This window comes from Zosterops lateralis, assembly GCF_965231275.1.
Source record: "Zosterops lateralis genome assembly, chromosome: Z".
In the NCBI taxonomy this organism is placed as follows: domain Eukaryota; kingdom Metazoa; phylum Chordata; class Aves; order Passeriformes; family Zosteropidae; genus Zosterops; species Zosterops lateralis.
Window position 1 is genome coordinate 15,395,057 of NC_139800.1, and position 24,932 is coordinate 15,419,988.

At 36.2% G+C, this 24,932-nt stretch overlaps 1 protein-coding gene across 1 annotated transcript in view; it reads left to right on the forward strand.

Moving 5' to 3' along the window:
* The window catches only part of HCN1 (hyperpolarization activated cyclic nucleotide gated potassium channel 1), a gene marked incomplete at both ends in the record, with an annotated part of 192,146 nt that overhangs the window by 147,163 nt on the left and 20,051 nt on the right, over positions 1-24,932 (forward strand). The window contains one exon of the mRNA XM_083883306.1: positions 4,355-4,501. Coding sequence (XP_083739432.1) covers positions 4,355-4,501 — 147 coding nt within the window. The remainder of the gene's footprint in view (positions 1-4,354; positions 4,502-24,932) is intronic.

Consider the following 24,932-nt stretch of genomic DNA (forward strand, 5'->3'; position numbering starts at 1 on the left):
TGAGTTATTGACATTTTGGGAAAATATTACTTTGGCACTTGTGCTTGAAAAATATTCAGGTAGTTTAGGTGGGACCTGTTCCAGGCCCATGGAGGTAATTAGTTTCACATTTTTTAACTGATAATGTTCATATCTTTCAAATCTTTGTATCATGTATTGTATCAAGGACAGAATGCTGAGCTGTAAAGATTATTAGGACTCCAAGATTTTTTTCAGCTAAAAATGCCAACTAGTTAGTTAGTTGCAAAATTTTATGAAGAAAGGATCTGGTAGGCTCAACATATATGATAAATAAAATATCTTGTGAAAGATCAACATTCAGGTTTATGTTTTACCAGTGTAATTGAGGTTTCTTCTGTATTGTGATTTAACATTATATTAATGTAAAAATATTTTCCTTGCCTCAATTTTTTTCCCCTGCAAATTTTTATGCACAATACATCCTTCCTTTCCTTTGCCTTTTTCCATACTTAATTTTTTAAGGGTAACTGTACTTTCCTAACCAATTCTATTACAGACTCCATATAATTGATGTCATACTCTTCACCTTTTGCTGGAGGAGCCCATTAGCAGAAGTCTGCTACATACAAAGAGCCTATGAATAAGATTATGTCTGAAACAACAAGACTCAATTATTAATGGCTGGTGTTTTGCATAAAAATATGTGGAATGTTTCTTTGAAACTTTGAAAGACACTTAGCTGTTACATATTTCAGCAATTTTGTAGCATGTTTGGACATTTTCATTTCAGTGATGAATATAAACCAGATATAAATTACTGAAATTATGGCAGTGCAGGATATAAATCACATTAATATACATATTCATTTTAGGACAAACAATTCAATATTCATTAAAAAAACATAGTTGTTGAGTGGTCAGCAACAGTAGTATTCACTCCATTCAATGGAATTGAAAAGATCAGGAATACATGTTTGTAACTGTTATGGCACATCCCTTTAGAAGTGCACATAGAAGTTCCTTACTAAATAGTCCTTCCTGGAAAATCAAGCACTAGCTGTGGGAGCAAGGATGGAAAGGCAATTATAAATTAAAAATCTGGGGTTAGCAGAGTCTTTTCTTTTTGAATGTAGTCTGGTGCTTCTCATATGACCTGCAAAAACCTATAAATAAAAGAAGAAAAAAAAAAGAAAGTCAATAGCAAGGAGAATTATTGCGGCTCTGAAAGTTTCAAATGCCATAAATACAAGAGATGTTTTTATGAAAGTGGGATTAAGACATCTATTTTCTGAATAAACCAGAGCATACAAGGAAAAAAAACAACCAAACAAAACTAGCAAAAATCTCACTGCAAAACAAAACACCAAGTAAACCAAAATTTTAAGTCTAGAGAGGAAAAGATATGGGATGCAGTGTAATGAGAAATTAGAAAGAAATTATTAATTAATAATTAATTAGAATTTTTTTTCACTTATAAAAATACAGGTTCAAATGTGGGTAGCTCAGGATTGATTACAGCAATATTAAATATGATTAAAAGATCATTTTTGAAACAAAATTTAACTTTACTGACAATTTTATCCTCTTCAGATCTAAAATTATACTTAGAAAAATCAAAAAGGTACTGAATTAAGATATTTTTAAGGGATTCAAAACACTATTGAAAATTTTAAAATCTTTTTTATGTCTTTTATCTCTTCCAGAAAATACTTGAGTTCTCTTAAACTATTTGTATTTTTGTAATGTGTAAAAAAAGCCCAAGGAATAAAACCCAGGATAATTCCATTAAAGTGAAAAATACCTTTATCTCTAACCAGTATTAATATCTGTGGTATCCACAATGACAATACTCTTCAAAATTAATTTAGACAAATTCCTGGTATATTACATAAAATTAACAAGACCATATTAGTCTTGCTCTCTTTGTGTCTTCATTTCAGCACATTTTTTTGTGCAACTGGCATGTGACACACCACGGTTGGAACAAATCTGGAATACCCACAGTACTGCCAGTAACATGTAGCAGGGTGACAATAGGAACTTACTTTTATGAGGAATTGAAGCAGTAATTATTTCTTGTGCTGAGTTAATGAAAGATATCAGTTGCTGAACAAGAGGGCAAGATAAAAGTTTTGAGGTAAGGAAAGTGTGAACAGAATGTCAGGAAGGGAGTAGTAGGATGGTGAATGATACAGAAAATGAGCCAAAATCACACACTGAGAAATATTAGGAAAAGATTGATTAAAGAGCTAGTGATATTATATTACTCACACAGAGGCTCAGATAATTCAGATATAGAAAGGGGCCTTGATATTACATTAGATGGTTAAAAACTTCTGGGAATTGTGGGAGATTTTTAACTTCTTCATAGATTTTTAAATAAAAGGATGCTAATACTCAGCTGAGTCTATTATTCTATGTATTACTAATTTGAAAAAACTTTGAGATACACCAGTGATAAGCAGTACATTCCTACTAGTTTTTATTTTTTTTATTTTCCCCTAAAATTCTCATGCATAAGCATAAATCTTGTTAAAGAAAAGAGCTTGCTGTTGCAGGAGAAAGCCCCCATTCAAATAACAGCACTAATGAAAGGCAGCAGTGGAAATTGCTGCCCAAGCAATTTCCTTGTAGCTCGAATTTTCTCTATTTCAAGGTCATTCTGGTATGAAAGTCCCTTGCAGCTTGCTTGCAATATACATCAGAATGAATGTATTTCTTTTATTACCAAGGATTATTTGTTATTAGTGTTACTTAAGCACATTTGTGTGTGGATAAGATTGTGTAGAGAGAGCAGCCTCTGTCCTAGGGGCCGTAGTGATGTCTGATTCTAACCCACAATAGCTGGATAAATTTCTTCATACCAGAACAGGAACCAATGGCCTGCATGCAGATTTAAATCACACATCTAAAGGGTGCGGGTGAATAATTGTTACTGCAGAGGGGCAAAATGACCTTGCAGGGGTTAAATGACTCTAACATATTCATCATACATTGTTAAATAGCCCCATGCAAAATTACTTTCCTCTTGTTTTTGGAATGTATGTTGTACAAATGACCTCATCTAATCTTTGCCACTTTGCAAAGCAAAAGCTAATTTCAATTCCAGAAGCTAGAACAGTCTTCAACTATATAAGTTAAAGGATATGTGCTGCAGTTCACAAAGAGGGCATGTACATTATACATTTGCTTAATTATTCTACAGAACTGCCAATCCTAATTAGGACTTCATTGGCTTTTCCATTGAAAACAGTTTAAATTCCCTAATTAAGCATGAAATAACTAATAAAAAATAGATTTAAACTGTTTACATATGTGAATCAAGTTTCTGCCAAGTTTCATCTCACCTTTTAGCCTGAGATGGGATTTATCCTTCTCTGCCTCACTGCCTTATCCTTTTCAGCTGGGGGGACAAGGATGGGGGTTCTGAAGGGCAAAAATTTATTCTGGTAGATTTGTCCATTTGCACTTTAGACAGCTTGTCAGTTTTGTGAGTCTCAGATTATCATGTAGTTTAGTGCAATGCAACTATGAATATGTTGACTCAGGACTTTATTTTTTAAAAATTATGCTATTCAAAAAGGCTCCTGAAAAAGAGGACCAAAAGCCAAAAAACAAACAAACAAACAAACCAAAAAACCAACCAACCAACCAACCAACCAAAAAAAAAAAAAAAAAACAAAAAAAAAAACAAAAAAAAAAAAAAAAAAAAAAAAAAAACCACCAGAATATAGGACAGAGGACTAGTAAAAACAAAGAAACCAAATGTTCAGGGTAAATGAAGTGAGGTCTTCTTAGTCTCCTGGGTCCTGGTATCTTTTTCTTCCCTCAGTTTCTATTTCCTGATCCCACACCTATTTTTCTAGTTTACCTCTCTCTTTTCTTCATCCCTCCTGAGGACTGTTTTCTATTTCATTATCTCCACAGGTTTTAACTTCACAAGCATACACAACATTAATATGTTGCTTAGTAATATAGCATAGCCAGTTTTTAAAATTTCACACCTTCAGCTCTCCCTGAATGCAGTGCAGCAGACTAAACACTGTGTACAGCTTTCCTGTCTACTGCAAGAGCTAAAAATTGTGTTGGTGTATTTTTGCAGCTTCTGTACAGCTGGGAATTTAGAAAATGTATGAGAAGTATGAGGGTTTGGCTTCTAAAACTTGTATATTCATGTGTACATTAGCATTGCTGCTAAAGGTAGTTTCTGTAATTAATAGATATGCTGTCATGTGAGTAATATTATATTAATATTTGCGTGAAGGTTTTCTGACGTGAAAAAAATGTTATCTTTATAAAATATGTAAATTAGACACATGAATGAATTTGTATTTTGTAGGTGCTTTTAGATAGCAAAAGCTTGAAGCTTTTTTCTTTTTTTTAATCCTAACAGTACAAACAAGTGGAACAGTACATGTCATTCCACAAGTTACCTGCTGAAATGCGCCAGAAGATCCATGATTACTATGAGCATCGCTACCAAGGCAAGATCTTTGATGAAGAAAATATTTTGAATGAGCTCAATGACCCTCTCAGGGAGGTAAGATTAAAATATTTGAATAGCTCTTCATGCTATGAAAAAAATTCTTGACTTTGAGTTTCTGTGTTGAAATGCTCTTTCCATTCTATAAAATTTCACCTTCTTTACAATAGTCAATGAATGACCAGGATAATTAAATTTATACTAGGTTGACACAAAGAAATAAGCAGATCTACACTCTATTCAGGACCAGTCTGTCAATCACTGCACACAAGGCTGTGAAAGGGCAAAGTCCTGTCAAAGAGCAGAACCTCACCCTTATTGTTGACTAAAACTCCTGTTTTTCTTTCTTTTTGGAACAGAGAGTAGCTGGACTAAAATGATCCTGGGTGAAATTATTTTTCTACTCTCCCTACTTGCTAGCCACACATCTATACAGAAAAAACCACTGAAAGTCACCATAAAGGGAGAGTTGCTTTGTTTCATTTTGTAAAGCAGCATCATTAGTAAAGGTGGCCTTTACTTGAGATGAGGAAGCTGTAATATTATATATACAAGCCATTAAAAAAATCTCTTTTGTTGAAACTGTAATCTATATTCCAGTTTGAGGAGTTATGCTGTGCTGTTACGTGATGTGATGTGTGGAAGCAGTTGGAATTTTCTTTGCTAATGTGGGAAGAGGGCGGTGTTCATCTTGCATTAGCAGAAGTAGCTGCTTAATGGGAATATAAATCAGACTGTCTTCTGTTGGGTTCTGCTCATGCCTGACCTGCTCAAGGATGTTGGCTAATATCCTCTACTCAAAGGAGAGGAACAAAACCCAGAGACGAAGCAAGTTGAAAGACTCAGAGAGAAGAGAGTGTAAGCAGGGAAAAGAGAAAAGAAACAAGAAAAGTAAGGGTGGAGCAGTCTGGTATGTGATGAAATCTGTGTAATTTCAGTGCTACTAAGTAATGCCTTTTAGTATCCTTTATTTTCTGAGCAGTGGTGATGATTTTTTTGTCCATATGTGTGGATATATGGCTATAATGTATATATAACATCCAACAGAGCACAGCATGACATCTGTACTTTTGGAAAGATAGGTGAAGGTTCATCAGTTTTTATTTCAAGTTTTGAGGCATAATGAGAGAATAGGTCTGTGGTGGATTGTCTGTACTATTGAATCCTGTGCTTTGCAGAGAAGGCAAAACATCATACAATTCATTGCTGAAATCAATCCAGTTCCATATATTTAAAATAGTCATAAAGAAACAAAGCCTTGCCAAGTCAGAGTTTATCCACATCTCTGTTGTGCAAGTCCCAGAGTAGCATCCCTCCTACAAATTGCCAAGTGGCAATGGTGCATACTGCCCAAAATTGTCTTTGCTAGATGCTTCAAGTCAAATTTAGGCCAAACCATGATTGTTCCAGCAATTTAATAGCCCATGACTGAGTATCAGATCCTGGACCTACTTAATTCCCTCATATATGTGTAGTCTGAGACCTTCCTTTGTATTTTGAGTTTGTGTTTTGGAATGCAGGTAGAGGGCCCTGGCTTCTGCATTGCCACTGTCTGTTTACATTGTGGCTCCCCTCAGTAGCTTTTGAAATGTCAAGAGGAAAATGTACTACAAAAATTTACCTTGTGGTACAGGAAAAGTGTGGGAATTTATCCATAGACTACAGAGACAGTCAAAACATAAATCTTGGCCAGTATGGAGCTTGTGTTTTGTTAAGGGAACAGAAGCATATATAGACATATCAGTCACTGACATCAGAAACAGTTTCATCTGTTTCCACTTCTAAGGAAAGCATTTCTCCAAAAGTTGTTTCATACCCTTCCATTGCAAAATAATGTTTTACTAAAAGCAAGTTGCCATTGTGGCACCCTAATTACATGTGTTTTCCGCTTTTCCTGCCTCCTTTTTTTTTTGTTTCATTCCTTCCACCCTCCCTCCCTTAGTCCTGTCCCCTTCCCCTCCTTTTTCTTACAGCTTAGAAGCAGAAAAGCAAATTTGGTCAACCATAAAAAACAAAAAGCACTTCTGGTGAGAGATCAAGCATGGAAAATTTCAAAAATTAATGAGCCCCTAAAAACATGAAAGAAGAATAGAATTTCATGGAAGGAGTGGCTTCTGATTTTGCTAAGGTTATGCTGTACTTAGCAGGTCTTTTTTGTTCTATTACGCAACAAAAAATTAGCTATAATCAGGTTGCATACTCCCCTGCTGACAACACAGTAGTGTTCCAGAGAAAGGTCAAAAACAGAAAAAGTAAGAACTGGCCACTGGCAGTGTCAGAACAGGTTTCTTTAATGAATCTGTCCAAATTTTCATGGCAGTGTATGCACTGTGGCCTGAAAACGTTACTTAGATATCTTTCTTAGTTAATAGTTTCAAATTCTGTTTTAGCTACCCCTTCAGTACATGCAGTTTAGTAGTGCAGGTGGTGGCTTTTTGATGTCACTAATGGATAAGAAATTGGAGCCTTTTAAAGGTGGAACACAGCTGTTCATATATTGGATGGGCTTTACCATTTTACATACCAGTAACTGCACAAGACGATTACAGGTCATAATGCCTGGCTGCATTGCTGAAGAATAAATATTTACTGTATTTCTTTAGTTTTTAATTAATTCTACATTTGATTATTACACGTGGAATTTACCATAGAGTAAATATCCAGAGTCTCCACAGGACAGACTTGATGAAAGTAGCTTCTGACAAAGATATTAATCTGAAACCATTATTTCCTCACTTGGAGTAAGCAGAACAAAAGGAACCATACTAACTGCTGCGTAATTATGGCATCGTGTAATGTTATAAAAAAAGATTGCAGGGTTTTTACTACTTCTTGTTCTCAGCCATTCAAATTTTCTGTATGGGTTGAAATTTTCCACAGCTATGCTTTCTTTAAGAATGATGACCTTCTTTTTGGTCCACGTTTTAAAATTTTGGGGATTTTTTTAGCAGGAAAGTAATTATGCATGATATAAATATGATCATTCAACCATTAAAAATAGCTAAAGTACATAGAATTAGCAGAAAAAATCTGGTGTAAAAATAATTCTTACATGATAAATGCTAGTAATAAAGCTGTATATGCCTATAGAATCATAGAATCAAAGGATATGCTGAGTTGGAAGGGAACCATCAGGGTCCTGGAGTCCAGCTCCTGGCCCTGCACAGCACCATCCCCAAGTCACACGATGTGCCTGAGAGCATTGTGCAAACCCTTCTTGAGCTCTGTCAGGCTGGTGCTGTGACCGCTGCCCTGGGGAGCCTGTTCCAGTGCCCAAAACACCCTCTGGGAGAAAATTTTTTTTCTAATAACCAACTCTTTTTCTAACCCTCCCTTGACACAGCTTCAGGCCATTCCCTTGTGTCCTGTCACTGGCCACACAGAGCAGAGATCAGTGCCTGCCCCTCCTCTTCAGCTCACGAGGAAGTTGTAACTGCAGTGAGGTCTCCCCTCAGGCTCCTCTTGTCCAGGCTGAACAGAGCAGGTGACCTCAGCTGCTCCTCATTCAGCTTCCCCCCAAGGCCCTTTGCCATCCTTGTGACCCTCCCTCTAATAGTTTAATGTCTTTTTTATACTGTGGCACCCAAAACTGCACGCAGGACTCAAGGTGAGGTCAAACCAGTGCAAAGCAGCACAATCATCTGCCTTGACAGCAGATTTTTTTGTATAAGAGGTTGGATGTTCATTTTAAAGAACTTCTGAACATTATGTATCAAACATTCATAGCAGATTGGATGATTAAAATCTGAGAAAATCTGAGAAATATCTGATGTATGTGTGTGAGTGCCTACCTTGGTTGTTTAATAGAAATAGAGTCATGTTTATTGTGGGAAAGTTAACTAAGGCTTCATAAAAAAAGGGAAAAAGGAATCCTGAACCTTTTTTCAACTGTACAAGGCTCTGTCTAAGTGTTTCAAAGCTGAGTAAAGCAACTAGTGGCTGACCTGTATCCTTAAAGGATAATCTGGTATTAACAAAGAGATTGCATTTGATGACTGGGCACTAAGGCAACATTTATGAGACTGAAAAGCTCCACATTCTCCCCTGTTTAGTTAATTGCACAATTTGGGTGTATTAGTCCAGTAGTAATGCAATTAATTGGATACTCTTAGCTCTATACACTCAAACTGAATTAACCATAAATTGCAACATGCTATGTGCATAACTGCTTGTAAGGACAAATGCTCTCTGACCAAAAAAAAAAAAAAAAAAAAAAAAAAAAAAAAAAGAAAAAAAAAGAAAAAAAGATAAGGGTTTCTTTTCATTAAATTCAGAAATTTCACTTGAACTAAAAGCATATACCCTTTTCCACAGTTAGACTAATCTGATAATAAATGTCCAGTCTTCTCAAGAACAAGATAATCAAGAGACTCCTGGCAGTTATAGTTTTGGTAGAGATGAAAGATTTTAAATTGCTTCTTGCAGGCCATACAGGGCTGGATTCATCAAACCTATCTGTAGCTCCACACAAGTTCTGCAACAAGTCTGAGATAATCATCAGACTCTCTGCACACACCACCCACACACACATGCTCTCACGGTAAAGAAAACCTAGCTGACTAGCTTAGAAAAAAGGTTGCATCTTCTAACAGCAGTTGACATGTGAAATAAATTCTGTCTTTAATAGCATTTGCAATTAACTGTCTCTCTCCCTCATTTCTTGTAGTAGTGGTTAGAAACAATTAGCATGTTTCCCTTATATAAATATCATCCATCTCTAGTTCTTCAGCAGCCAGAAATATTGAACTTCACATGTTTTAATTTTGAGTTCTTACCACCTACAAGGCTTGAATATCCTTTGGCCCCAGAAGGCCTTAACCCCAAAAGTGGTCTTTGTAACTGTCATGACATGAAATGGAGACACTACAGACAAGAAGTTTAAAAAAACCACAGCAAAACCCACATGCACCTAAGAGAAATACATTCCAAATAAACACCTGAATTCTAAAAGTTGAAATACATATACATTGCTAGTTCCATCTTGTGACTGAGTATAAGTCAAAGTGACTCAGATCTGGCCTTAGTCTCAGCCATCAGTCTCGTCAGCAGTGGCTGTGGGTGGATGCCCATGGAAGAACAGGAACAGGGAGAGTATGGTGCATCCCTGCATGACTCTCCTGGACTCACAACATTTTCAGGTCAAGGGATGCTCTGAGGCTGATGTGATTTGTCTACTAGGTAATCCTTAATACACATCTCCTCCAATTACTTATTTGCATTATTTATTCAAGGTACTCTCTGCAACTAGACCATCCTTTGTCAAAGAGCACAGACCTGACCCCTCCTGCATGAGAAACTACCGCCTTCTTTTGGGATTGAGCAGAGTTACAAATGGTTTCTTGTTTTGATGGCCATTAATTCTTGTAGCAAAAATGATATAGTACAGTCAGTTTTTACTGACTTTTTGCATGCCAGTCACAGTTTTAGAGAGTTTTATGACAACATCCTTAAACTGTATTTTTTTGATGGTAAATAGACATATTCTAGTTAATTTTTTCTTGCATAGAAGCTAGATCATTCTTCTTGCCATTTTCAGGTTTTTTTTCCCCTGGGTCTACTGTAGCCTTTTAGAGGTGAAACGAGCAGTTCTGCTGCAAGAATACTGATGCTATAATAATGCAAATAACTCCTAATGTTAATTTGCTTTTTAGCCACTGCCAACCATGGGTTTACTTTTTGTTTTAAACTGTAATGGTAAAAACTAACTGTAAGTGGTAACAAATACATTATTTCATGTATTTATTAAGGTGTATCATTTAATATAGCTCCCCACCAGTAACTTCCAACCAGATCATGAGGAGCTTCTTGTAGTTTCTTTTTAACACGTTTCTCCACCTTTACACGGTGCTGTTTCTGGAACTGAGCAGACCTGTGTGCAGTCCTTGACCTTTGCTGTTCCCATAGGGACAGTGAGTGCAGGCACATTGTGGTACCTATTCCAGCCTAATGAGTCAGATGTAAGGTTCCGAGAAGCCTCTTGCACAGTACTTAGTGTTGCATCAAGAGTGGCATTTTGTGACATTCTTGTAAGGAAAGTGCTCTCACAATAAAGTGAAGGAAGGCTTCCATTACTGAGTTTATAATTTATGTTGTATCTGAGTGAAAATTGGACCCAAACCATATGGTTTGGTACTTGTAGACAAGTATTAGGTATTTTTGTAGAGAAATTATTTTGTGTGTTTAAAGTCAGTTTTTAAATTATCCATTTGGCAATCTTGCTGTTCTTTCCTAATTGTTGACTTTTCCCTATTTCCTTTTTCCCTATTAAATTTTATCTCCTTTTTAATATCTTTATTTTTTTATGTTAATATCTTCCTATTTATTTATCTCTAGAAATCACAAAGCAATGTATTCTTATTTAGACTATACTATAGTCCTGTGCACAGAAGACAAAGCATCTCCAGAGTAATAATATAAGGCCAAAATGGTATGTGATTAGATTACAGAATGCTTTGATCTTTTTTAATAATGTAGTCCTGATGATTTTGGGCTATGGAATTTCAACATTAAAATAATGGTAGAAAATATATTTTTTTTTATTAAAACACAATCATAGAAATACTTGAATTTGGAGATTTTGTTTCCATAACAACTTACGTCCATAAATTTATCTCATAAAAACAAGTAACTAGTTTGTTGCAATCCACTGTATTTTTCTGCATTTTAATATGCAGTGATCTTTAGTATGAAGCATAAAGAGAGGAACAAAGAAAAATGTATCATTATAGATGTAGTCACATTGGAATTTGTTTAATTATCTCCTTATTTTTAACTAGTGAATTAAAGGGGTTTTTTGTTTATTTAATTGTTGGTTTGTTTTTCTCAGAGGCACAGATAAAGTATAACTAGTTCATATTCTGGAGTACTGAATCATGAGTGAATTATGCAGCATGTCAGTCTTGCAGAATAAATGCTGATATACCACAGTATGATTTGACTAATGCTGAAAAAGAAAATTGGTGGTTTTCAAATATCTGTGTAAATTATGTCTAAATTGCAGTCCAAGTATACAAAGCTGAAAGAAAAGTTCTCAGAAGGAACTATAATGAAGTCTTAAAAACTGAAAATAGTAGCAAATAGTAGCAAATGGCCATTTTAATGTTGAAATGGGAAGACAATCACCAGGTGATTGGATTATTGTGTTTTAAGATGAGTTTCTGCCACAGGTGTGACATGGTAACAAATGGTGTGCACACTCAGGGCTGTTTCCCAGGGCCTAAGACAATGTGGTTTGATTTGCTGAGCCCTGGGGAGTATGTTTGCCCTTTGATGTGTGCACATTCACAGCACACATGCTGCGGCGGAATTGTCAGCCACTTCCATCGCTGTTCCACATGCTCAAGACACTTTGATCACAATCCTTTCTGTGTTTGACATGCTTTATTAGCAAATCCATCCCGAGCGCTCAGACATGCTTTGACAAGTTCCAGATCTAACTGCTTCTGATAATACAGATAATAATACACCAGTACTTCTCAGTAGTTACAATTTTGAATAGTCATGTTACTGCACCTACAAGATTCCTTTGTTGTAATTCTTTAATAAATATTTCAGACATGACAGTTCTTTCATGAGCTCTTCAAATATACTAATTCAAATAAATGCCCAATTCTTAGTGCAGTAGTTGTCTTTCATATGAAAGAAAGGCAAGTATTTTGATAAAAGTTCCAAACTATTTAAATGCAAAGTGGATGCTGTAAGAGAGAGAAGTAAAATCCTGTTACAGAAAAGTAAATGCAGTCTGTGCCTGCTCATGTTGGAAATGCTGCTCAGGCATCTGAAGAGCAGAATCAGAAAGGTTTTGGTGGGCACCAGGTCCAGTGCAATGAGAGAATAGCTGCTGTCCTGCAAAAACAAAATTCACTCATTGCCTTATTCTGCCCAAGATCATGCTTCCAATTGTCTGTCATGTCTCAGTGTTTAACAGACCAAAGAATTGCTCGGCTGCTCGATACCGAGGTGGTGCTTGGGGCAGTGGATGGAAAGAGTCAAACACTTTTTTTTAATCTCCATGTAGTTTCTGGTGAAAGCCAAGAGAGGTTACTATAAATTGGTGCCTACCACAACATGTTCATTTCTGTCAGATGGGAATATGATATTGCAATAAGAGATAGCATTGCTGATTTTTAGGAGGTTCAAAATAATAATAGTAACATACTTCAGATAACTCCTGAGTTAGTTCTTCTTATGTACACACGTTCTTTTAATACTATGCTTGCTTTGGCCTTACAGGTGTCCTTTTTTGGTAAGATGTGGCTAAAACCTAAACAATCTTTGGTCCTAATCCCTGAATTCTGACTATGAATCCATTACAATAAAATGGAAGAATTTAAAATATGTTCCTCTGAACCCTTTAGAGAATAACTGAAGATAAATAACAAATAAGTAAATTCAAATTCTTGATGCAGAGCTGGAAATTATATTTTCTCTCTTAAGTCAAGATTAGGAGATGCAGGATCTGGCACCCTGGTGCCTACCAGAGTTCTCCATTTCTTCTTCATCAACTCCTGCAATAAAAAGTCATGACATTGCATAAAGAAAGCAGAGGAAGGGGAAAGGGGAAAGCAGAGGGCAGGATGCACTTGGGACTCAGTAGAAAACATATTTCAGACAAGGCAGGGATGCACAGTGTAGACATGCCCACATCCTTTTCCTGTAAAGCTCATTAATGGAGGTGGGTGAAAGTGAATATCTTTTCCTTGAGTTTTCACTGTGGAATTTAAATTCAGAAAGCAGGCTAGAGGCTTTTGAAGCACATTTGTTTGGAACCAGTAAAAATGCTGGGGGGGGCATGTAATACAAAAGGTTCTGTGTTGAGGGGGTACCCTTTAAACGTGCCACTGTCCATGAAAGTCACCACAAAGAAAGATTAGACTTGTGACTCACCTCCAGCAAGAGGAGATAAATATGCCATGAACTGTTTGATGCAGAAGCAAATGCATGTGCCTATTTTTATGCACTCAGTTGCACATTATGGTAGTAACAGCACACAGAAGGCTACACAGCACTTCCCATACATAAATCTGTAGTTGCCTTTTAAAAGCATGTGATCTCAAAGGCAAAGACAAGGAGAGCAAAAAACAACAGAGCACAAGATCTGTTCTGAATGCACATTTATGAACTTAATTTCCCATTGATATACCAATGATTTAGGAACGTTAACCTAGTTAAAACTGTGGGAGATAATCCAAGTTAAATTTTGCACCTCAAGGTAATTTTAAATCCTTGTTTTACTTTCATCCTAGTGCTACTTGAGAAAAAAAAAGTTGTATATTACTTTGAAACCTGAACAAAACTCTGCCTAATGCATACTTTTGTATTGTTACTGTTACCTAGAAGATGCAATAAGCAAATACCTAAAATCTTTTTTCCAGAAATTTAATTGCCAGTAAGTCAAATTTGAAATACTCCATTTTTTTGGTACCTAAAAAATCTGGAGTCTCCTCTACAGCTCCAAAATAATCTGTTGAAAATCTAATCTCTTATTTAATAAATAACTTTTTTGTAAGGGATTAAATGCAAATGGAAATTTAATTAAAAATTCTGAAAGTATTATAAATGGACAGATAATGAAATATAGCATAGATATGGATGCACAAGGTGTTGAATTACACTTGTTTGATTTAAAGATAAGTGTCTAACACTTAAAGAACTTAATATGTGATACTTCTAGTGATTAATGAGAGTCTCAGAAATGAGTGAAATTAAAAGCTGGAGCAAAATGTGGAGTCTGATGCTGGGAGTACAGGTACAGGCTTCCTGGTAGTTCCTGAACTGAGTTCAAGGCAATATTTTTATCTGTCCCCACCACCTCTTTCCCAATGCCTTTGCACAGTCCTGACTTAGCAATAGCCCTGGATCCTTAGCCAGCCTTGGTAGTAGTAGAGCACTGACAAGCAAGGAGTTCCCTGAAAAGGATTTTAATCTCCTAGATTGTTTTGTGGAGTCTGTGTTAATTTTCTTCTAAATAGATCCATTTTTCTTTTCTCTCCCTTGTGAAAAGCAAAAAAATTCTGTGGTTGGTTGGAAGGAGACAAATGATGTGCCCTAAAACATGAACAGCTGCAAGTTTATGAACTGATCATTGCATGTTTGTACACTCATTGAAGCAATGGATGATGCCTTGCTAGATGACTAAAATATTTTGTGGATAAAATAAATACCTGTGTGGTAAATATAGCAATTTAAAGAAAAGCCACATTCTTTGTTATTAAGCAGTTTTCACTTTAGCCTGTGTGGCCATCATTAGATCACTGTGCAACTGAAAACTATTATTTTTGTGATCTCATGAATATCCCTTACATGTATTCAAAATTTAGGCTTACTTCATAGTGAGGATTTTTCTTTTACTAAATTGAAAATCAGGAAGCAGCAGTGTATCTGTGTCTACTGAAAAAGTAAGAAAAGAGCAGAATTATTGAGAAACTTTTGAAAAATTTGCATAATGCTCTGGGAGTTGTAACAGATGATTTGGGAAATGCAGCTAATACAGATATCCACAGTTACCAAAACAAAAATCCAGCAACTCGATGTACCAATCATAGCCACACATTGAATAAACACTTGTGTATTTATGAAAATATGAGTTTTCACATATTTCACCAAGGGTAGAATGTCTCCCACCCTGCAGGGTTGGAAATGAAATAGTTCATGCTTTTTAACACCTGACAGAAAACAGATTCACTACTTACAGGAAGAGAAATGCTGTCAAGTATTGTGTTTGGACAGCTTAATTTGTATAACAGACCTTGAAGGGAATTAAGAGGCAAAGACATCTGTAGAGAAGCAGAAATGAGGTATATGTAGCTTGCTTTGTCATTCTCTAACACCAGATACACTCTTCATAATATTGATACTTACAGCAATGGGACAAACTTAGAATGTGAGAAAGAGGTTAATACCCTTCCTGAGCCATTATTTAAAGTTCATGGCTGGCCTATTTTTAGGCCACCATGTGAGAAGATGTTCACTGAAAATAGATACAGATCATGTGTCCTTGCAGAATATAGAACATCAGGACATTTCATTTCCAAAGAACATAATTGGGACTTGGAGCAGAATCTTCTTTCCTCTCACCTCTTTGCTTGGAGATTATAACTTGGGTTATACAAGCACACACTCTTACGTGTGTGCTTATGAACTTGTAAATAAGATAATTAAATCTACTTTGAAACATAATTCAAATGGGAGACTTTAATTAGTTATACTTTGATCTTTTTTCATTTAATGTACAAATATGTACATCTGTAGACATATACATGTATACCCATGTACTTGTATAAATATATGTGTGGGAGAGCATATATATGCATACTGTATATATGTACATACATATATATATATATATATATATGTACATATATCTTTGTATATACATAGACATATATATATATATACACACATACATATATACATACATATATATCTTGGCACATTCATGCAAACACATGCCCAGGATGTCTTTGTGAGAAGAATGCCATGTAAAACTTTTGTTGATATCTTTGCAAAGTAGTAAGTGTATATATTGCACTAGGTTTCTCTTTTTCTACTGTTGCCATATATCTCAGCACATATTTCCTATACCACCAAACTATATTTATAATATATTACCTTAAAATGAATTATAGTTACAAGGAGTTCAGGGGTCCTCTTATGATATAAAATCAATATATATAAATGTATTCATAAAGGCAGAGATTAAAGTATAGTCTAAAAATAATTTGAAGAACTTTCTGAATAAATTATAGGAGTATTTTTTTAATAGAAATAAACCTCAGCCTATGTTTAATTCACTAAGTGAGAAATTTAATTACACATAAATATAATTTAATTAAGTGCTACTAATAGTTACATAAATTTTAAACTGGGCAAGCAGATGAACTGAAATTGTTTTGAAAAAAAAATATTAAAATAATGTAAAGCACTGCATCCTATGGCTGACTGGGCTCATGCACAGATGCTAATGGCAGTTCCTGAGTGCCTTACTGTCATCAGTCCCCTTTGCTTTTAGTTCATGTCCAATCCTGGAGTGGAAGCACAAGCCTAAGTATTTAAGGCCTCAGTGAAGGCATTCAGAGAGCAAATAGAGCAACAGTAGTAAATGCAGACAGCAGAAGGCTGTAAGTATCTCCACTGGCTTCTTGTTTACTATTTACATAGCTGCTGCTTCTCCATGTTTCTTATTCTACAGAGTAAGAGTTTTCAGAATGTAAAAATGCTGAGGTTGTCCTGGTGGATCCTTGTTCTGTCAAGTCTTGACCATGATTTGGCTCCTAGTTGTAAAGTGACTCTGTGTTATTCCAATGCCATGCCACTATTTAGTGTGTCTGCCTACTGGATGTTTAAAGTCCAGTGCATTACCTTTACTCTAGCTGTTATTACTAATACACATTGTCTACTCCTGCCAGATTGCCTTCTCTTTGCTACACATGATTTGCTATTGAGGCTGTTTTGCTGTCACCATTCGCCCTCCTCAGAATTTTTTTCTGCTCTTTACAATTCCCTTGCCATTTATTCATCTCTTTTCCCTGCAGCTACCAATATTAGCCAAAGTGGTACTCTCAAGCAAATTCTGTCTTGAGGGCTGTCTGGCTGACACTCTGCTAAATTATTTCCAGAAACTTCATCTTCATTTTTATGACCTACTGATAACTTCCTGGAGCCAGCTCTCTGTGTCTCACCCTTACAACTGAGCATCATGTTTCACTGTAAACCAGGGCTCTAAAATCTGCACTTTCAGTATTTTTCTACTTCTGCATGCTTGGGCTCCGGTGCAGCGGCCTGAATGTGGGTCATGGGCTTCTTACACCTGTATTACAAGTTGCTACTCACAACATAAGATCACTGAGCTGTGGCACCTGATCACACTCTAGCATCCTTGCCAGTAGTTTCCTTTAGAAGGCAAATTCGAATGGTATTACAATTGGCTTGCCCCAGTTCACATTGCAAAGCAGTGACGAAGGCAGAGTTCGGAATTAGAAAGGGATTGTGCATCCTCCTTATCTTTCTTTTTATATCCTTCTGTTATATATAGATGTGTACCTCTATAGCTGGCATTGTAAATATTTTAGCACATACACATGCAGGCATTCAGGGTCCTGTCACCCATTTACCTAAAAAATCTACATAGTTCTCATTGATTATAAAAGCTCTTTTTTACCACTTTAAAATGTGGAATATACATTGTCTAACAATATCTAAATTTTGTGTGTTAGATAGAGTTAAGAGTTTGATGTTTCTTGCTCATAGTATAGAGTAGGCCTTTGAGTAATTACAAATCAAATTAGATACAACCTGAAACATACTTAAAAGCATTAAACATAATTTCAGTGTGGATATTTCAAGTCTAGTTAACTAGGAATTATCCAATATAATCAGTAAGATTTCATTTAAGCCACCTAACAAATTTATAGAGAGCCTTTGAACTAATGGGCTTTTAACTCATTATAAAAAGAGTAACTGTTAACCTGGCAATTAACAAGATAATAGTGTTTCTCATCCAGAGCTGCACAAGAGCTGTAAAATAACTCAGTGAACAAACCACCACTGATTTTTAAATAACTGTTTTCCTGGTTGTTGTTGCTACTGTGTCAACTAAACCAAGCACATAGCGTGTAGATCAAGTACATTCTCTTGAGAACTTTACTCTTGCTCAGTTTTGGCCATTTGGGTTGTAGTACATGGGGGACAGAAGAAGGGAGGAGAGGACAAAGAGGGAGAGTTGGAATGGCAGAAGGAATTCCTTTCCTGTTTCAGGGCACACAGTAAACTTTCCATGGAAGCATTCACAGCTTCAGTTTCTGATCTTGATCAAACAAGTGCAAATCAGAAATAACACAAAAAAATTGTATCCAAACCATAGCTTTCCATTTCTTCTAAGGCATGTTTATGTTTTCCCACCACCTAGTTCTTTGCTTCAAACTTTGTTTTAGCCCCCGGTCACCCTTGGTAGCTTCAAACACATTTTTCTTCCTCCCTGCTTTCATCCACAAATTATTGTATTCATGGCCTTCCCTTTCTCAAGTGAGAGTAACTCTTCAGGCTGTTCTGCATCCCAACTGTGTGTTTTAAACAATACAACACCTCAATCAATATATTTTACCTAATAACTCACACAAATGTAACTCAGGCTGCCTTTGTGAAACTCCACTGTCTCCTCTTTTTCTTTCTCTCAAGCACAATAACTATCCCTTGCTATCAGGTGAATCAAGCACTGTCCTGAGAAGAGCAGCACTCTTCCCAGCACTATTCTAAAACAAACCTCTTTTTCTTTTGGTGATCGGGTGAAATTTTACTGAATTTGGTGGATATAAGAGGTAGCCTTCATTGAGCAAAGCTGTAAGTAGCAATTGAACTGTCACACAGATGACACACAAGGTCAACCACATATTGATTGGTGATGGCAAGTGGAATTTCAGTACTAATGCATAGTAGTGAAAGTGTTTTCCAGAACCAGCAGATCACCAGCTGGAGGTGACTGGAGGCTCCAAAGACAGTGGAAAAGCAGTGCTGCAGTAGAGACTAACCTGTGAGCAAGCAGACTGGACAATTTTTTGTGATTATTAGCAAAAAATTATCCTCTTTCTGAATCACTGAAAGTGATGTTTAGAAAAACATGGGAAGTGCTTCATTCATTGTCAAGCAAACATGAAATCTAACTTTTCCATGCACTAACACAAAATATGGATACCAACAGGATATCAGTGCTGATAGGATTTTTTCAACTTCACATCTCTTAGGATTCACTTTCTGCTACAGTTTCAAAGTACATGTGTTTAAGTCTGTATTCTCATTGGCATAATGGGCAACTTCAGTATTTAAAATTCCTGCTAAACAAAGATTTCAGCCTTAATTATCCCCCCTCCCCAAGATATTATTTTTAAAATACTGTATAGCATTAACAAATATAGAACTCCAATGTACACACACACACAAATGGGAATGAAGATATTTAGTTACTCTGGGGCAGAAAACTGAAATAGTGATTGTTAAATACTTTTGCAAATTGCAGTTTATTTATTCAGTTAATTAGACAGGACAGTCTCTAAGCAACTGCTGTTATGGTACAGCACTAGTTCCACATTACCTTCGGTAATAAGCTGTGGGTGTTTTTTCCAAAAGCCATACATACAGAAAATTTGTCTCTACTTCAAGAAGTAGAGACTGGTCAGATGGCCCAGACTTTGGGTACTTACCTGAATTATCAGGACTTCTCAGGGTTTTGAAATTAGACTGGCTATCTCTCTTTTACAGACTGCCTTAAAACACTGGCTGTATTGCTGCTACCATTTTAAACGCTCTCATCCTCTTTCCAGCTGGAAAACAAACTTAAGCAGCATTTAACATTTCAGAACATTGATAAAGATGAAAGCTAAATTCCTTTTTAAAATAGTTAGAAAGTGGAAAAGCGGTTGGATGAATGAAAGACTGGATAGATTGTGTATTTTTTCTTTCTTTTTCTCTTTTTTAATCTTCTAAATATAATGGACAATTCAAAGAGGAGCTTGAGATGCACGGAACTGCTTTCTCTTAAGCTCCATTAAATCAATTAACAAGCTGGGAAAAAGATGGATATCTTTAATCACATGCCTTTATTGGAGGTTTGGTTTGAACCATATCACCTCAAAAGGATTATTTTGTCTGCATTTGAACTTAATGTAATAATAATACTGAAGTATAAAAAATGCATAGAAGGAGTTGAATAGAAAATTCTAATCAAGAAAGGAATGACAGAAAAGTATGCAGAAGGCCAACATTTAATCAACGAAGCCAAAAAAATATAATTGGTGAAATCTTTATCCCTCCTGATTGCAAATGCATGAAAAAGATTCCTTTCTCTTAGAATACCAGCTACCATATGCTCTGTTAAGGGTTGACTTGTCTTAATCTGAGTTGAACAGAGCTAGACAGAAAAAAATCCCTGCTTTAACTCAGGTCTGCCAGTCCTGGTAGAATTGGAATTTCATTCCTTGTTTTGCTGCAAAGCCAATGTATTCCTTCCTTCCCTTTGCCTAAGTTTATCTCACAGCTGGATGGCAAGTTTTCTGCATGTGGATATGCTTTATCCAGGTATACTGGGGGTCTTGGGAACTGGAGGGCTTTGAAAATGTAAACAGACAGGCTTGTCTCTGGTTTTCAAGGCAGTTGAGGTCCCATGGACTCTCTTGCTTTAGAGATCAGAGGATTTTTTCAGGTTTTCTGCTTTGTCTATAAGTCAGATATGTTGGCTGCCTCAGACCAGTGCATTCTTGGGCTTTAAAATATATAACCAAAGGGGCTAAACAGGGACCTTTTCTAAAACAAACACAAGGAATATCCAGTTGTAGTGACAAAATTACAAAATACCAAGTCCTGAAGGAAAAAGAATAGTGTTTCTTGACACAGTTCTACACATACTATGGAAGAGTTACCATATTTTAAGTAAAATTTAAGCAGAGTCTCTAGGTTGAAACTGATCAATGTAATTGAAAAATGGAAAATTGTGGCAATCCCATTCAAAGAGAAACATAGTTTTTGTTACTTACATGAAAGGCCTCTGAGCAAAATTTAAGTTATACACTCTGTAAAGATGATTAAACAGAATGTGTCAAAGCAATTTGAACAATTTCAGGTGCACCAGAAATGAAGAATATTGCAACCCATTGCCACATGTAGATTTTCTGGCATTTAACAAGTTGTTAGATAATGATGTAGTCATTCCCTCAGTGGGGTACTAATCCTAGTCCTCCTGACTGCCTGCTGTCATAAAACCTGTGAGAACTTAGTATCAGTGAGATGCCTCCTTTCTGCCAAGCTTGACAATAATTGATCAATGGGTTAAAAAATTACAGGAAATCATGAACACATACAGAATATAGCTCCTTAAAACCAGGTTTTTAGATATCTAACCTGCTCAAACAACCCCAAATCCCTAAATATAATGCCTTTTCCTATAGTTCTTTCTTAATGATGTGTCAGTAATTTTTCATTTGCGAGTTATTTCTAAGAGAAAAAGTTGTTTTCTCAGTGAAGTTATTTCTTCCTTTTAATGATCAGGAAACTAATACTGATTTAGTTCCTTTGAAAGCAAAATGTAAAGGAACACTCAGAAAAAAAAAGTGCACTCTTACAGTTATATGCTAGTTTTTTTGCGATAGTATGTCAATGTCACCAAACAAAGCTAAGCTATTTCTATAAATGGCCTACTCATAAGAAGAACATAGTTTGTAGATGGAAGTAGTACCTTTTATTGGCCCAGCTGTATTACTGAGAAAAAGTAAAGAACTTTTCAGGCAAACAGATCTTTCAATAACTTTTCCTTTTTTTATGGCAACAGGATTTTCCAGTCAGTCTAGCTAAAAGCACTACAGTCCATCTAAAAATCTTCTGGAAAAGAGATCCTAAAAACTTTTAGAGATGCCATCAGAGAACTCCAGTCACAGCTGGGACAGCCTTGTGACTGCTTCTGTAACATCCTGATATGCTTCAGAGAGGCCATCAAGAAATATTAAACCCACACAAAATGGTAATATCTGATGCTTTAACATCAGTTTGAAAAAAAAAATCCAGGAAGGTCAAGATGAGTAATAAATCCAATATACTACAAAGGAGCAGAAGCCAGTGTAATTACCTAACCAATCTCTTATAAAAAGCAGACCATTGTGTCTCTTGACTTAATTCTTGTGTAAGAGACCAGCAATTGGAATAGATCAACACTTGCTCCATTTAAGTCTGATTCATTCTTGCTCTTTAACCATTTCAGCTATATAATGTACTCCTCATCCCTTCTTCAAGCTTCGTTTGGTATTTTCTTCCCTGATCCTTTCCTTAGGCTTCATTTGGTATTTTCTTCAAGCAGAGGTGAGACAAAATCTCATTTAATTATCCTATTGGGCAGCATAGTCTGGTTCCAGTCTAGCTCCAAAGAATTAAAAGAAAAATATGAGTGAAAGATTTTTCTCTGTTCAAAATGTCAACTCTTAATTTGTCAGTTTGCTCTTTTGTTGCCTCTCTTTTAAAACACGGAACTTTTTTTTCCTAGTACTTTCTGTGTTATATAAAACACTTTCATAATCTTTACTGTTTCTTTCTCCCCAGGATGATATTTAAAGTAATACACAAGAACCTGAAATTGCAGAACTGCCTGTGATTAAGACTCAGGGAAATGTATTTTACTTGCTCTGAATGATCTCATATTTAAATAAAAGAACACTTTAAAGAAAAACAAAGCACTTAAAAATGACACATTTCTTTCTCCCTCGGTAATTTTCCACCTTCTAACATCTTAAATAAGGGAAGTTTGTACTTTAGCACAAACTTTCACAGAAAACTAATCAACAAAATGAATGCATTACTAGGAATAACAGCTGAAATTACCTCAGCAGGGTGGTTTTGTAGCTATGTTGGTACCTTCATTAGGCAACTCAGGCTGAGCAGGATAATGTGTGTGTATACATGGGTATATCTAGATACAGATTACATAATGCCAGAGAAAAGTGGGCAGAAGATTGAGCCAGAAGAGGACACGAGATTCCAAGGGTGAAAATCCTTTTTGAAGGGTACGTTTTGTTGGAATGCCCAAGATGAGATTAATTCCTTTCTGGGAGAGTAGGACTGGGTCTGCACAAAGGAGCCATCCAGGTCTGAATTCTCCCCTCTCTATATATCATAATCTCTCCTATCATACTTTTAAAGATATGTTGTGGATAACTTCTCTTTTTTTTTTTCCAATTTCCCTTTTGTTTAAATAAACACTTACTGCCCTACTTCTCAGCTTTCACTCCAGGCACCTGTTCTCCAGGTTTTGTGTTCCTGCATTCTCGCTTTTCACCAATTTCCATTCTCAACCTGTTTTTAAAGTCAAGGTTTCCTGCCTTCTTTTTTTTCCTGTTCATTTTTTTCAAGGTCATTATGTTCCTTCTTTTTGTTTTCCTCCCATTCTCACTTTCGTAGTACTACTCCACCTAAGTCTATTTTCCTCTTTCTTCCTAATCTTGACTGGAGCTGAACTTTCTACTCTCCCAGCCTTTTCTGTGCTCACCCACCAGCTTCTATATAATTTCCAGTCAATTTTTTCTTTCTTTAGTAATTTCTTTTCTCTGCCTCCTGGGCATGCAAGACAAGCTATTCACTTTCAGAAGCAGAAAACAAGCAGCAGGCCTACTGAAAAGTCCCTAAGCAAGACAAGACAAGTAATAATTGTTGCCAGGATCAGTGGAGACAGCAGCAAGGCAGTCTCACAGGGAATGGAGGATGTAGTCTGGGGCTCCTCATGGGATGCCACCATACTACTAGCAGTGGGAGAAGCAAATTACTTTCCTTTGGGAGGGAGGTGATGGCTGGAGTTTTACTAAGAAATGTAGAGTTTAAACGAAAAGGAAAACAAGCTTCTCCTCATGCTTTAGAAAGACATACAGTTGGAATCTCATTATGTTACTTATTGCCTCATAAAGAATATACTTAGAGAGTATCTTGGCATTACCCCTCTTGACCTACTGACTCAGCAGTAGTCACAGATTTGAATGTCACCCATCTGGCAGTTCACATGCTGTTACTTGAGAACATTTTTGAATTCAGGCAAACAAAAGATATCTTACATGAAATTTACAATTTTTTTTTACATAGGAGTCTAGTTTGTAGGGTGCCTGGTGAGACATTTTTGTTCCATTTTACTTCTCTATATCCCACTTGATTTATTTGTAAAGGATGTGATTTCTCAGGGAAAGGTGGTTGTTTCTTCCTCTCCTCACTCTTAATTCACCTGTTAGTTGCTTCAGTAGCAAATGGCTTCCCTTCGGAGGGGGATTCCCACATCTCTCTCAGATGCAAGGGAACTGATTCGAGATATATGAGACAGCAGATGCATTGGAAGTTGGAAGAGCCACTTCCAGCAGGAATGCAGTCATGGGAATGAGAGCACTGGTAGGTCAAATGTCTACTTTACATCAATCTTGAAGCCTTAGATTAGTGTAAGAAATGCTAGGGGTACTCCATTGACAATAAAGGCATATTTAGTTTAGCAAAGCAGTGAAGTGATTGCTGGCTGTATTTTTTCTTTTATTTGTTCTGTTTGTATTTATACACAGATGATTATATTTGCTCTTCCTGTCATGTTGGGTTTGCTACCTCAATAGATGTTGCCTGCCTCAGCCCCTCTCCGTGTGTAATACTGATTAGTCTCAGTTTTTCAATACAATGTTAAATCTGTAATGACAACTGACCATGTTAATTTCCCAAGACAATGTAAGGTCTGCAAGAATGAGCTTGAAAATATTTCATAAATTGTTCATAGAGTTTTGTTTTGGTTTTATTTATTTAAAGCAGTTATGACATTTACAGCTTTTTTTGGTACTAATCATGTAGATGTACTCATACTGTGCTCTGTAAATATGAATGCAGTTTTTCCTTGGTAGGAGAAATCCTTAAGGCCCTAGGAAAATAGTCATGCTTTCTGCGTATAGAGATCTACATTATACACATCTCTTTAAGGGGCAGAAATGTATGTTTCTGT